This window comes from Protopterus annectens, chromosome 5.part0, assembly GCF_019279795.1.
Source record: "Protopterus annectens isolate FY-2018-M chromosome 5.part0, PAN1.0, whole genome shotgun sequence".
NCBI lineage: Eukaryota > Metazoa > Chordata > Ceratodontiformes > Protopteridae > Protopterus > Protopterus annectens.
This window is the reverse complement of record NC_056735.1, coordinates 1,133,065,470-1,133,079,258: the sequence shown is the minus strand read 5'-3', so window position 1 is coordinate 1,133,079,258 and position 13,789 is coordinate 1,133,065,470. Positions and strand designations below refer to the sequence as shown.

At 42.4% G+C, this 13,789-nt stretch overlaps 1 protein-coding gene across 6 annotated transcripts in view; it reads right to left on the bottom strand.

Annotated features, from left to right (window-relative positions):
* Nucleotides 1-13,789, bottom strand: part of LOC122801553 (LIM and senescent cell antigen-like-containing domain protein 1) — a 1,529,428-nt gene that overhangs the window by 116,078 nt on the left and 1,399,561 nt on the right. For 5 of the 6 annotated variants that reach the window (XM_044070988.1, XM_044070989.1, XM_044070991.1 and 2 more), the window contains exons 9-10: nt 11,619-11,694; nt 2,697-2,889 (exon numbers count right to left, since the gene is read on the bottom strand). In XM_044070988.1, the coding sequence (XP_043926923.1) occupies nt 2,742-2,889; nt 11,619-11,694 (224 nt within the window). In that variant the 3' untranslated portion in view covers nt 2,697-2,741. The remainder of the gene's footprint in view (nt 1-2,696; nt 2,890-11,618; nt 11,695-13,789) is intronic. The other variant, XM_044070986.1, reaches the window with a different exon arrangement.

Here is a 13,789-nt window from a genome sequence, read left to right as displayed (position 1 = left end):
CTACCGCAGTTGCACGAAAAGGAAGATTCCCAAATGGAACATTTATCGGAGTATTTGAAGCAACGGTACCAATGACCAAACAAGAATCAGTACGACAGATATGTGACTTACGTTTGTGCTCAGAGTGAAACAGTCTTTGGAATTACTCTTGTACATTCACCTGTACATCCCCACTCTTGCAAGCTGAGGCACACATCAGACTTATGATACTGGAAAGGTAAAGGTTTGGTACCCCGGCCGGATGACAAAAGTGATAACTCATTTGTTAAGAATACTGCAACAGTGACTAGAGTCAGAACATTGTGTGATATACCTCCAGCACGATGTGGTGTTCCATGGACATGTATTAGAACCTGTGACACATGTTCAGCACAGTGTGGTATTCCATACATCAGTAAAATCATCTGTGATACAGCTCCAGCATAATGTGGTATTCCATTTAAGAGTAACATCCTCTGTGATACAGCTCTAGAATATTGTGGTGTTCCATGAGTCAGTAATAGGAAGCTATGGCTCCAGAACAGTGTGGTGTCCTATGAATCAGTAACAGCATTTGTGATATAGCTCCAGTACAGTGTTTAGTGTTTCAAGGATCAGTAATACAGGTTCTTACTATACTCCTCCTTCCCATTTTTACTTCTTCTTTAACTCTGTATACCATATATTTAATTTTCCTTCCAGAAAATCTTCAGTTGGCTGGAAACCTTGCTGCCATATTCTGTTCTTAGCTCCCTCTCCCTTTTTATATCTCCTATGAGTTCTCATGAACCGTTTTGATGGTCTTTTTCAGTATACATACCTGAAACTGTATTTACATTCTGACATTTTCCTTTACCTGCTCTTCTATCCCTAATTTATTCCCTCTTAGAAACTGGGCAGCATATTAAATTAAACCATACTTGAGCAAATGTTCTCCAACAGGGCATTAATGTATGAGGAAAGCCCAATAAAAAAGTCTGTGGCTTCATGGCAACATATCAAAATACTGTGAACCACAGAAGGGAAAAAACAGCCACCATTACCTGTTAATCTCTTTAAATGTGGCTAAAATGTCATAGCTACCGACTGGGACATTAAAAAAAAGAACTTACAGAGACAGCAGCCTTCAGTTCCCTTTATTTATTTTCCCTTTTTTGACTGAGTTAGCCCCACTCTTTTCAGGGAAGACCCAATGTGGTATTTGTCCTGGGGGAAATTTGGCCAGGGCATCTGGGAACTTCCCATTCTCTTTTCGACAGATGCTGTTTAGATCTTTTACATCCACTTGAGCTACCACCAACTAAAGCAGATAGGGCCTCTGTTTAATGTTTCATCTGAAGGAAGACATATTCAGGAGTGCAGCATCTCCTAATGCTACTATATTGTCAGCAATCTAGTCACCTGGAGTTGGAACAAACCCCCCAGCCTTTTGCTCTTCCTGCACCAAAGGTGAGTGTGCCACCTGCTGAGACACTGACATTTTCCACCTTACTAACTGCAGCATTCAAGAAACCACGATTAGCAACAGGAAAAATAAATAAATGCATAAACAGAGCTAACATGAGGAACTGCAGCACCAGTCATTGTGTGTGTGTGTGTGAGTGATTTAGTGTGCGTGTATGTGCGTTTCTCTATGTATATGTTTCTGAGTTTGTGCCTCTGTATATGTGTGTGTATGTCTGTCTGCATTTGAGTTTTTTGTATATGTGTGACAGAGTCTATCTCAATGTCTCTGCATATGTCTGTGTGCACATATATGTATATGACAGTGACTGTGTGTGTGAGTAAGACATTGTTAAATCCCTGAATAACATACATTCTGGATATAAAATACTTTTTCTAACACTTATACAACCTATTGCAACTTTGAAACATTAGCCAGAGGAACTATTTTACATCAAAAATATAAAAAATATGTACATACTAATATTAAAACAAATACAAAACAATTTAACCAGTGGCCCATTTTCTAAGCACAATAATGCCCTCCAGGGTAGGCATTACAGGTAAATGATAGTCCTTCCAGGGTGGGGGAGCCCCAAGCCCTGGCTAGTCTGTTACTTCACTATAATGCACATCCTGTCAGGCATTATTGGATGTTTACTCTCTTCAAGCAGTATGCCTTTGACATAAATGTTTATATACTATTTATCTCTGACTGAGCTTACACACTGTACAACCTTCAGCAGAACATGCCTTGGGACAAAATTTATATGCTTTGTTACTTCTGTCTTTTGCATGTTCTAATATGTTACAACAGACTATGAGAGATTTTTTTTTCTGGTGAATTTTGAAACTCCTCAAAAATTTTGGGGAAAAAAGGCTTTTGTAGATACAGTATAGCTTTTTCTGAGGAATGATGGAATTACAGGAGACACTACTCAAAACCAATATTCCCTTTAGATACAAGTGAACACTTAGAACTTGATATTAAACCATTAGTTGTAAGTGAGCGACATTTGTTAACATTGCTGCTGAACTGACATATTTTCATGCCTTCACATAATTTACATAATGAGTTAATACTACATAAAAAAGAACAGCATGTGAACTAAACAGCAAAACAAAAACTCACTTCACAGCAAATGATAAACACCCAACAGATACATGCTCTGCATTCACAACATGCGAACACAATCCTGGGAAAAAAATATGTCAAATAAGAAAAGTGCGTGCAAGCAGTTTATCCATGCACAATAAGTTGAAAGCAAAATTACCAATGAAAAGAATAGGAAATGAGATGAAAAAAGAGAAAGAGAGATTTACAGACAGGTTGGCTTTTTCTTTTTCTGTCTGTCCTTTTCCTTTTGGTCTCGCTCACGTTTAGCAAGTCGTCGTTTCAGTTCATCTGGCATTTTCTCATAGCAGTGTTTGCAGACAGGCTTTAGATCTATTTCAACAAACCTATCCCTTCACAAGATAAATGAGGCAGGGAGAGAGTAGAAAATATTAAAACAGAAAAGTTATAAGAATTAAGCACAGTAAACATAAGAAATAGTATTAGTGGAGCAGTCAGCTTTGCAAAACACTCATTTGCCTGTAGACACCCTTGTTTGATATAGCAATCTATGTGGAGGATGAAGTGGTGGTAGAACTCAGTAATTACGTAAACAGTACCCAAATCCTGCCTGCGTCCTAATAGCATGTGGCAGAGGAGAGAGGAGGAGTTTGACTTTATGAAAGGGCAGAGAATCTGTGTTATTAACAATTATAAATGCAGCACTATCCTGCTTGTATCATACAATGCACAGGAGAAGACAGACATACATATTTCCCTATGATTCAGAAAGAAACCCATCACTGGTGGAGAGAGCTGGGGCCAAAAGGGGCTGTTGACAATTGACTTGGTGACTCAATAGCAGCAGGAGGAAAGATTTCATCATCAGCCAGTCTGCAAGTCTTTGACACCCTTAACTACTGCAAGTGTAAATCTGCACTATCCTGCAATAGTTACTACTGACGGCCCATACATCATTTTGGCACATGCACCCCCACTTATTCTCCCACACACAGACAACACAGACACACGCGCAGACATATACACCCCCTAACTGTCCGTGAGTTGACAGAATGTCCCTGCCCACATAAATCACAGATTCCTAACAGTCGATCAATATTTTCAGACATTATAGTTTAATTTTCCTTAGTGTTCATATAGTGCATAGTGACACTAGACTTGTTGTTCTTTTAACTTAAGTGACTCCAAGTCATACATAGAAAAATCTACCTGGTATCATCTAGTGTTTCTCTCAGATTTGTCCTGAAGCCTCCTCCCACTTGGAGGTACCCATCCCTCTCAATCATCTGTTCCTGATTTTATTGGATGCTCTTGCTGTTGCTTGTTATAGGTTCTTTGTTCCTTGCAAATAATGAACTGCTGAAGTTATTTAATAATTAAAAAAATATTATGATTTATGTGGGTGTATGTGACCTTTCTGATATTTATGTGGGTGTTGTGTGACATTGTTTGATGATGTCATTGTGAGTTTAGTATAACCTGGTAAATCTTATTTCAGTTGCCCGAGTCTGATGAAATCATATGTCTGTGATGAAAACACTCACTTTGGTTAAAAATAAGTTATGTACTTACCATAACGTTCCATGTGAGTTGTTTATCTTGCCTTTATTCTTACACAAGGGTACGGCTCCGAGTCAGCCGCTTTACTAGCTAAAGATCTCAGCGTAGCTCGAAGCCAGGCCCATATCCCATGATGCTCTCTGTCCTACCCCAGAATTAGTTTGCTGAACTCAGCATGAGCAAGTATAGCTCATTAAATACCCCAGCCAGTGTAAGAAAACCCAGAACAAGACTACCAGACTCCAAGTCTACTCGCTCTTCGAGACCCTGGTGGGGGATGGTGGGTGGGAATGTAAGAATAAATGCGAGATGAACAACTCACATGGAACACTATGGTAAGTACATAACTTCTTTATGTGAAGTTGTTCAATCTCGCCGTTTATTCTTACACAGCACCCTAATCCTGGGTGGCTTACGGGAGTATATTCCTGAGGACAGTGGAACCCAAAGGAAGCCCTGCCCCTGGAGGCCCTGTCCACTTTGTAATGAGTTATAAAGGTATGAGGCTTAGACCAAGTGGCAGCTGCACATATACTGTCCAAAGGTAAACGAGCCGTATAAGCCGAAGACGTGGAGACAGCTCTAGTTGAATGGGCCTTCACACCATGTTCTAATGTTTGGTTCGCTAAAGAGTAGATAAGTTTGATGCAGTCAGTTAACCACTTGGAAAGGGTAACTTTAGAAACTGGTAATCCTTTCTTGGTGTCAACATAAGATACAAAGAATTGGTCAAATCTTCTAAATTCATTTCTCCTGTCCAAATAAAATCTCAATTGTCTGTGGACCTCAAGTTTATGCAACATGTATTTCAACTGATTAGAATGATTACTAAAAAAGGTTGGAAGTTCAATAGTTTGGTTCAGATTGGTCTCAGGACACACTTTTGGCAAGAATGAAGGATTAGTCCTCAGTGATACCCTGTCTGGATAGAACACCAAATACGGTGGTTTGACAGAAAGGGCTTGAAGCTCAGATACCCTGCGTGCTGAAGTAATAGCCACCAAGAAAATAGTCTTCCAGGAAAGAAACTTTAACTGACAGGATGATGCGGGTTCAAAGGGGGGGGGGGGAGAAGAACACGTGACAGCACAAAATTTAGATTCCAGGGAGTAAAGGGCTGTCTAACAGGTGGCAACCAATTGGACTCTAATAGTGGCAGCTGCAGCACCTTCGTGAAAAAGCTTAGAGAAGAATTCCAGGATACTAGCGATCAGGGCAACATAGGGATCAATGTTATTTTGAGAAGCTCAAAAAGCAAATTGCTTCCATTTACTAGCATACAACTTTCTGGTAGAAGCCTTATGCGAAGATACAAGAATATGCTGTACCTCCAAAGAAAAATCGTGTGACCTGGCTAGGTAGGGAATTGGAGCAGCCAAGCTGTCAGTCTGAGGGAACGAAGGGAGGGTTGGAGGGCCCCTGACGAATGTGTGAGTAGGTCTGGAACTGACCAGAATCCAAGGTTCCTCCAGTTGAAAAGAGTCAGAGGAAGGGGAACCAAATCTGACGAGGCCAAAGAGGGGCTATTAAAATTACAGTCCTTCCCAGGGTTTTGGCTTTTTGCAAGAACTTCGGAATCAGGGGTATAGGTGGAAAGGCATACAGGAGTCCCGGGGGCCAATTGTGTACAAGCGAATCCCTTGGGCTGTCCTCTGGTGGAGGACTTGGGGCAAAGTAGCTTCTGCATTTGGCATTCATAGGGGATGCAGCAAGGTTGGCCCCATCTGCAGAAAATCTTCTCTGCAACTTCATTTTTGAGAGACCACTTGTGTGGTAGCAGAATGGCTCTGCTCAATTTGTCCACTATCATGTTGGATTTCCCTGGGATATGCATTGCTATCAGAAAGCGCCCGGTGGACACAGCCCACTGCCAAATTCTCAAGGCCTCTCGACACAGGGGGTAAGACTCGGCTCCCCCTTGCTTGCTGATGTGCCAGACTACTGACATGTGGTCCGTCTGTATCGCAACCATCCCTAGAGGCAGAGAGTCATGGAAGTGCTGCAATGCCACAAACACCGCTCTCAGCTCCAGAACATTGATGTGCAACTGTGACTCTGTCTCCGACCAGGTGCCTTGGGCTGGTCTTCCCTGAAAAAGCCCCCCCCCCACACCCTATCAGAGAAGCATCTGTGGTCACCGTGGCTGATGGCGAGGGGAGAACAAATGGTCAACCCACTGTAACTTGTTGGCTGGTCAACCACCAGCGAAGATCCTTCTTGCAAGAGTCTGTAATCATGATTAAAAATGACATAGGAAGTTGTTGGTACAACCACTTGGTGAATAGTAACCACTGAAAAATCCTCATGTGCATACATCCCAGAGGAACTGCTATGAATATAGCTAGCATGGTACCTAGGAGTTTTAGTGCTGGATGGGCCGGTACCTTTCTTCTCTGCAGAATGTCCGAGACCTGGTTTCAGAGAGTGGCTATTCTGTCCAGGGGCAATCTTATTGTGGCGGTGGTAGTGTCTAGTTCTGCTCCAATAAAGGAGATACACTGAGATGGTGACAACGCAGATGTTTTGAAATTGATAATGATGCCTAACTGACAGCAGAGAATGTGTGTGTGATCCCTGGACAGAATTAGGTGATGCCTGGAGGCGGCGGTAACGAGCCAGTCATCTAGATACGGAAACACTCGGAATCCTAGATGCCTCAAGTGAGCCGTAACCACTACCATGCATTTCGTAAACACTCTGGGGGCTGTTGTGAGTCCAAAGGGCAGTGCTCAGAATTGGTAGTGACTGGCTCCAAGCCGGAAATGCGATGATCTCTGCATGGCTTGGCCATTTTGATGTGGTAGTACGCATCCTTGAGATCTACAGAGCACATCCAATCGCCCACTCTGAGTAATGGGAGAATAAATTGAAGTGTGACCATCTGGAACTTCTCCTCCTTTACAAATGTGTTGAGTCTGCTGAGATCCAAGATGGGCCTCCAGTCCCCTGTCTTCTTTGGAACTAAAAAGAATCTGGAGTAAGTCCCGGATCCTATCTTGTCTGCTGGGACTGGCTGGATGACTCTTTTCCTGCAGCCTCTGGATTTCTATGGCTGCTTGATCCCTGAGACTGGGTGGAACACCTGGGATTTTTTTGCCAACAAGTGGATTTTCTAGAAATGGGATGATGTATCCTCTGGTAACGATGCTTTGTACCCTAGAATCTGTCAGGCATCTAGATACAAAGCCAAGCGACCCCCAACTGACTTCAGAGCAGGACAGTTGGCCACCTTTCAGGAGCGCTGAGAGGGCTTAACAAGTAACTGATCCCTGTCGCCCTAGTTCTGCGGACCCCCTTTGCCGCCGGGGCGATGTCTTCCATTATTGGCCCCTCCTCTGCCCCTGGAGGGGGGTTCACTACGTGTGTTCTGGAAAGCTCCTTGGGACTTTTGGAACCACATTTTTCCACCTTTCTGCCCTTTGGGGTATGGTCTGGTAGGGGTGGAAAAACAGACTCCTATGGCAGATAGAGTCTTTCCCTCCAGCTCACACCTAGTGAGAGTCTCCTTGACTTTGGGCCCAAACAGAGAAGAGCCATCAAATGGGGTGTTGACAAAGGAAGACTTGAAGGCTTCTGCAAAGGCACATAAGCACATCCAGGACGGTCTCCGAAGAGCTACCGCTGAACCCGCTGCCCGACTTGAACCATCGGCTGCATACAAAATGAGGCGCATGGACGAGTTCACAATGGAGTTAAGGGTATTAAGTTGTGCTGTCACTTTGTCAGAGACAGCTCCATCTGTATTACCCTACAAAATGAGTCAAATAGTTAAGCAATTGCATGGCAAAGGTCGGAGAACTAAAGATTCATTTCATCGTCCTAGAATCCCTATTAGGAAGATGGACAGTGGAAGAGGTTTCTGACATCTCTTTCTTGGTGGCCGCCGCCACCACCATGGCATCAATGGGGACTCCTTTAGTGAGGAACATCTTGTCTTGGGGGGAGGTGATAAATTTGCTGGGCCTCCGAGTGACCGGTTCCATAGAATCGGAAGACTCCCACGTCCATCGAGCGACCAATTCCATCAACTCGCCCAAGGGCGGAGTCACCCAGGAGGTGGAAGGTTGAGACTCAAAGGCCTTCAGGAGCACCGACTCATCCTTAGTAGGGCTAACAGACTGCCAGTTACCCCTCTGCTTTAGGACTTCCAGGACATCCGCAAAGGAGATATCCTCCGAGGGGGACCATGGGGACCCTTCTGATTCCTCTAAGGTCGGTGTCTGATGTCAAAGATTCCTGAAGGGAATCTAAATGCCTCCTCATGCATAATCTCTTCCTGGGAACTTCATCAGTGGGGGCTCAGAAGAGCAAGGGTCACCCAATGGGGTTACCTGAGGTTCCGGGTCTCGACACTTCACAGGGACCTGCAATGTAGAGGCAGAACACGGCACTTTAGGGAAGGAAGAGGAAGGACCTGACGATGTGTGTGTCTTAGACAACATAACCCTTCTCATGGCATCAAACTCACCACTGCTCCGACCCGAGGAAGCTGCCAGTTCCGAAGAAGATGGCAAATTTCCCGGCGCTGAGACAGTGGGCTCCAAACCAGAGGACGGAGCCAAGCTCATTCACGCTGAAGCCCTGAGAGGAAGGGTCGGAACTGACGCATCAGTTCGACTCCCCCCCCCCCCCGGAACCAACAAGAGAGTGTCAGGGTTAATGGAGGCCTCGGTTCCGAAGGCTCCACAACCATCTGATCCTCCTCCCCTGGCTCAGAAGCCCCTGCTTGGCTTGGAGAAGGAGTAGTCACAGCCAGTGGGACGGTCTTAGGCCTCAAACCCTGTTGAGTCGAAACCGATAGCAATTTAGCCAGTGTCAGAATTTCCAGAAGCCTCTGCACCACCCGGTCCACATCCACATCGGAAAGGATACTCGACGAATGAGTCGAAGGAACCAAAGACGCCACCGATTGAAGGATGGGTGACTTCAGAGTTTTGGAGACTGGCTCCAAGACCAGGGACTGGCTCCAAAACACCTGCTTGCTGCACGGCTCTGAAGACTGTGGAGCCGGCGACCACACCTGCACAGAAAGGCTTGGAGCCAATGACCTGAACTCTGAGGATGCCTTCAAAGGCTTCGGCCCCTTCAATGACTTGGAGGTTTGGTCAGCCTTGTCCAAGGTCTCTTGAAAATCTGGCTTCAACAAGCCTCTAACAGCTTCCTTCTTCTCTCTAATAAAACCCTACTGCTGAAGGAGTGGCATATAGAGCAAACCTCCTGGAGGTGAACAGGCCCCAAACAATAAACACAATTTACATATGCGTCCGTAATGAACATCTTCTGTCCACATTTTGGACAATTCTTGAAGCCAGACTTTTGTTTCTCCCTATGATCAGACATGTTATAGTCAAACAGAAATATGCAAGCATGCCATAGTAGTTGTCAGATCCCTGAACAACCTTCAATTTACATTACAACATACAGTAACTCTAAAACAGAACACAGTTACTGAACTAACCACACTGCACATGGTAAATATGTCAACAGAACTAAGTTGCCAGATCCCTGTACAACTATAAGGATATAACAACCTTCAATTTACATTACAACATACAGTAACTCTAAAACAGAACACAGTTACTGAACTAACCACACTGCACACGGTAAATATGTCAACAGAACTAAGTTGCCAGATCCCTGTACAACTATAAGGATATAAATGTAAATTTCTAACTAACTAACACACCTATCTAACTCTAGGACACTATATATATATATAAATGTATAAAGGAAAGGGGTAACCAAGGAACGGCCGATGCCTAAGAGCAGCCGCTCTATAACAAACAACTCTTAAATTTAAAGAATTCTACAGGCTAACTCACCTAAAAGTTATAAGAACTAGAAAAAAATACAAAATACTTCAGTTATCTAAAGAATTACAGCATAAAGTTTATCAAAAACTCAATAAAGAAATTCTACTGGCTCAAGCTCTCTGGTGACCTTGCGATCAGTTGCAGCGGCAAACTAGATCTAGGATAGGACAGAGAGCATCATGGGATAGGGGCCTGGCCTCGAGCTACTCTGAGATCTTTAGCTAGTAAAGCGGCTGACTCGGAGCCGATGGCTTGGCTCCATACCCATGTGTAAGAATAAACGGCGAGATTGAACAACTTCACATTAAATGTTTTTTGTTTTGAGCCTAATACCACTGAACAGCAATTATTGAATAATGTCAGAGATTAGAGTCTCATACATCGTACTATATCATAAAAAGTGCTACTGTAACTGATGAGTTAGTGCAAGGGGTAATTGCTGTTGCTTTCTGAGTTAAGGGTGGAGGGTCAAAATTTTCACCGGTTTTACTTTTATTTATTTACTTAGATATTGTAAGTTTCCCTGGTGTCTAGTGATGACGCAACATCTATTATCCTGTGTGTGAAATGTGATGGTACAATGTTTAAATCTTATACAAAATTGATTTCTTTAGTGCCTTTAAGGCACACTATATAGAGTATCTTAGTGTCTAGTTTTCTTCAATACCATAACATTCGTGCTGCAAAATTTTGTTCTTTTATTTTTATAAGTGCCTTTATGATGTATACTGTTACCCTCCTCACCAGTGCTGCAGGATTTGTTGATTAGCCTAGGGGAATGTGGAGGTATGACAGCCCTCCTATGCGTACACACACACACACACACACACACACACACACACACATATGCACAGACATGCTGACACACACACACACACACACACATATATATGTACACACACACGCACACACACAGCCCTCCACCAATGGTACTCACAGACACACTTACCCATTCCCACTTGCACACTGAACTTAATCTTGAATCTTAAACTTGATCTTAACTAACACCCTATTGCAACCTCCCAGGCAGACACATGCTCACACGTGCACCCCCCCAACGGTACCTGTCTGCTAAACTTCCCGGCAATTACATCTAACATGAATGGTGAGCATGAGCTTTTAGCCATGTTCAATAACAGGGTTAGCTGATGGACCTTACAGCAACCATTTCCATGAAAGACACAAGGCTAATCAGCATAGGCTGTTCTCCCAGAATATCACATCAACATTTAGCGTGGCCACAAAGACAGCCCATCACAGTGCTACACATTTTCATATCCAACACTGTGGGTCTGGCTGTCTCTGAACTGGAAATGGTTACCACAAGATGTACATCCCCACGTACACCTCAAAGCTTTCTGAATCCAGCCTGATGTGTGCATATGGGGGGTTACTAAACTAGATCTTTTTTTTTTTTTTTTTTTTTGACTCCATGATCCTTGCCCAGAAAATCATTATCATAGACTACTTAGTATTCCCTGTGTGCCCTTGCATTTACTTACTACGTTTGCTAAATTAATGTCCCCTACTTTTTAATGGATCTTACAGAGGGTAACAACATTCAGTAGGGATATCAGAACACGACAACTGAAAAGAGTTATAAGATTAAAAAAAAATGTCAACATATTCTCTAAATAAAGTCTGTTAGTTGCAGAACTGAAAGGAATGCTGTAACAACTGTCAATATATCAAACATTACTTTAAGTTCATACAATACCCTTCCATTCAAACTATGAAAATCAACTTACTTGAGTGTCAGTTTTGTATTGCAGGTTGAACAAGCAAAACAGTTTACACACCAAGCTTTATTCAGAGCGGAGACAACTGAAAAGACAAATAAGTTAAATATTTTAAATATGTTTTCAATGTATGTTTGAATTTTCTACTTGTGTATGTACTTAACTAGCTAACTAATTTGCAACTCATGTGTCTACTTAACTATCTATCTATCCATACTGTAAGCAAGGCCTTGTCTTTCGGTATTAGCTCTGGCATACCTTCAACTCTCTCTAGGGAACAGCACGTTATGCATAAAATAAAAAAAAAGTCTTTATTGTTACAACATGTCTAGGAAATAAGCTTAAATAAAGGAGCAACTTTCACTCAAAAACAGGAACAGAGCAGTAACTTAAGTCTTTCAGTACAGCAATGTAATTTCCTTAGTCTGGTGCAGATTTTCAGTCTCTCCAAAGTTCACTTATAGGTCTTTCCCTGAAGCCAGCCTAGTAAAATACAGAGTGGATAATGTCCTAAAAAGCAGTGGCTGTAGCTCACCTATCCCACAGGAAAGGTTTTGTTTCATTCCCTCCTGCACTGACAGCCCAGGTTCAGCCTCTAGGCATATACTATCTACTAAAGTGTGACATGGTGATGTATAACCTGTCATGAACAGTACTGCTCTCAAGCTAGGTAAAACCAAGTGTCTGGAAGCACATACCTATGTAGAAGCCTAATATAACAGGCATTCCATATCATCTACCTAACCAGAACTGTGGGTCACAAACCATCAGTTTTGAAACAATCGGGAGATTTTTCTTCTATCCCATACCCAATGCAATTGGATACCAGAAAACATGGGAAATGAATGAGACAATGGGATAAGGGAGCTTGAGGAGATGGTGGATCAGAAAGAGCATTCAAAAAAAGTATTTTCCTTAACCAGAAGGGAACAGTTCCACTGACACTTACAGGGCTTATTCTGTGCAATTCTTTCAACAGCAAAAGCAAAATACCTTTTTGTAGACAATTCTTTATTTAGAGGACCCTCAGGCATTTTTTTTAGTTTCTCTGATGAACTATCTGATACAAATCTGTTCTGTTTTTTTTTTCAACCTTGTCATGCCCATAATCTTCATCTTATCAACCCACTATAGCATGGGACACAGTAAGCTTTTCAGTGCCTCAACCCCCCCCCCCCCGATAATTACTCTCCTGTCTTATACTGTTGGGACTGCTGTGGTTATCTTCAAAAAATGCCGCAGCTGTCAACTAAAAGGCAGCAAGAGCTGTATCTTGTGGCTCTCTTCACAGACCTTAGCAGGTGATAAATGAAAATAAAATTTCCCATTTTTTTCTTACCCCAACTTTATAAACACTAACAAAGATCTCCACTAATTAAATTTATTAACTGGTATTAGCAACAGTATGTTTACAATTTATGTATTTTTCATTTCAAAAAGCTACATGAACTGTACCTTCATATAGTAACAGGTTAACATTCTGCGTTTAACATTCCTGAATAACAAACTCCATGCAGCTTAACAGTTAACTTAATTTTTGCACAATACCTGACAGAGATTACAAGTTACAACACTATATATGTGGTTCAGAATACATTTTCTGCTGAAAGTGAATACTCAAGCTTTTTGGAGTTAGACAAACACCTTGACTGTCTATAAATTTAGTGAAAAAGAAAATCCTAGAGACAGAAATGGTAAACTGCTATACAGATATTCAGTAAATGGAAACAGGGAAATAGTATAAAATATAGAGAGGATGACATTGAGGTAAAATGATTTTTTACTAGTTTAACTGCTGGCACAGGCAGGATTGTCTGTCTGCACCACAATATCTCAGGTTTAGTCAACAGCAAGGGTGCTAGAGGGCCACCATCTTACTTGGATGAAGGGTCTTGGAGAAACATGCTTTGACCGTAATTCCTACCAATGGCTTATATCAGCTTCTACGGTGTATGCTTTTCGTGCAGCATGTGGGGGGAATCAGTGTGGAGATACAGAAGTGTGCATGCCTACACTATGGCATTACTGCACAACAGTTGTATTCACCTATCATGTGGGTGATACTGCAAAGAAAGTGATTTTTCTGTTGGGAATGAAGTCTATGGATAATAAATGTTTATTGGAAAGGTGGGAGAATAATACTATAATTAAATGTAGAGGAATGGATATATATGTACTCA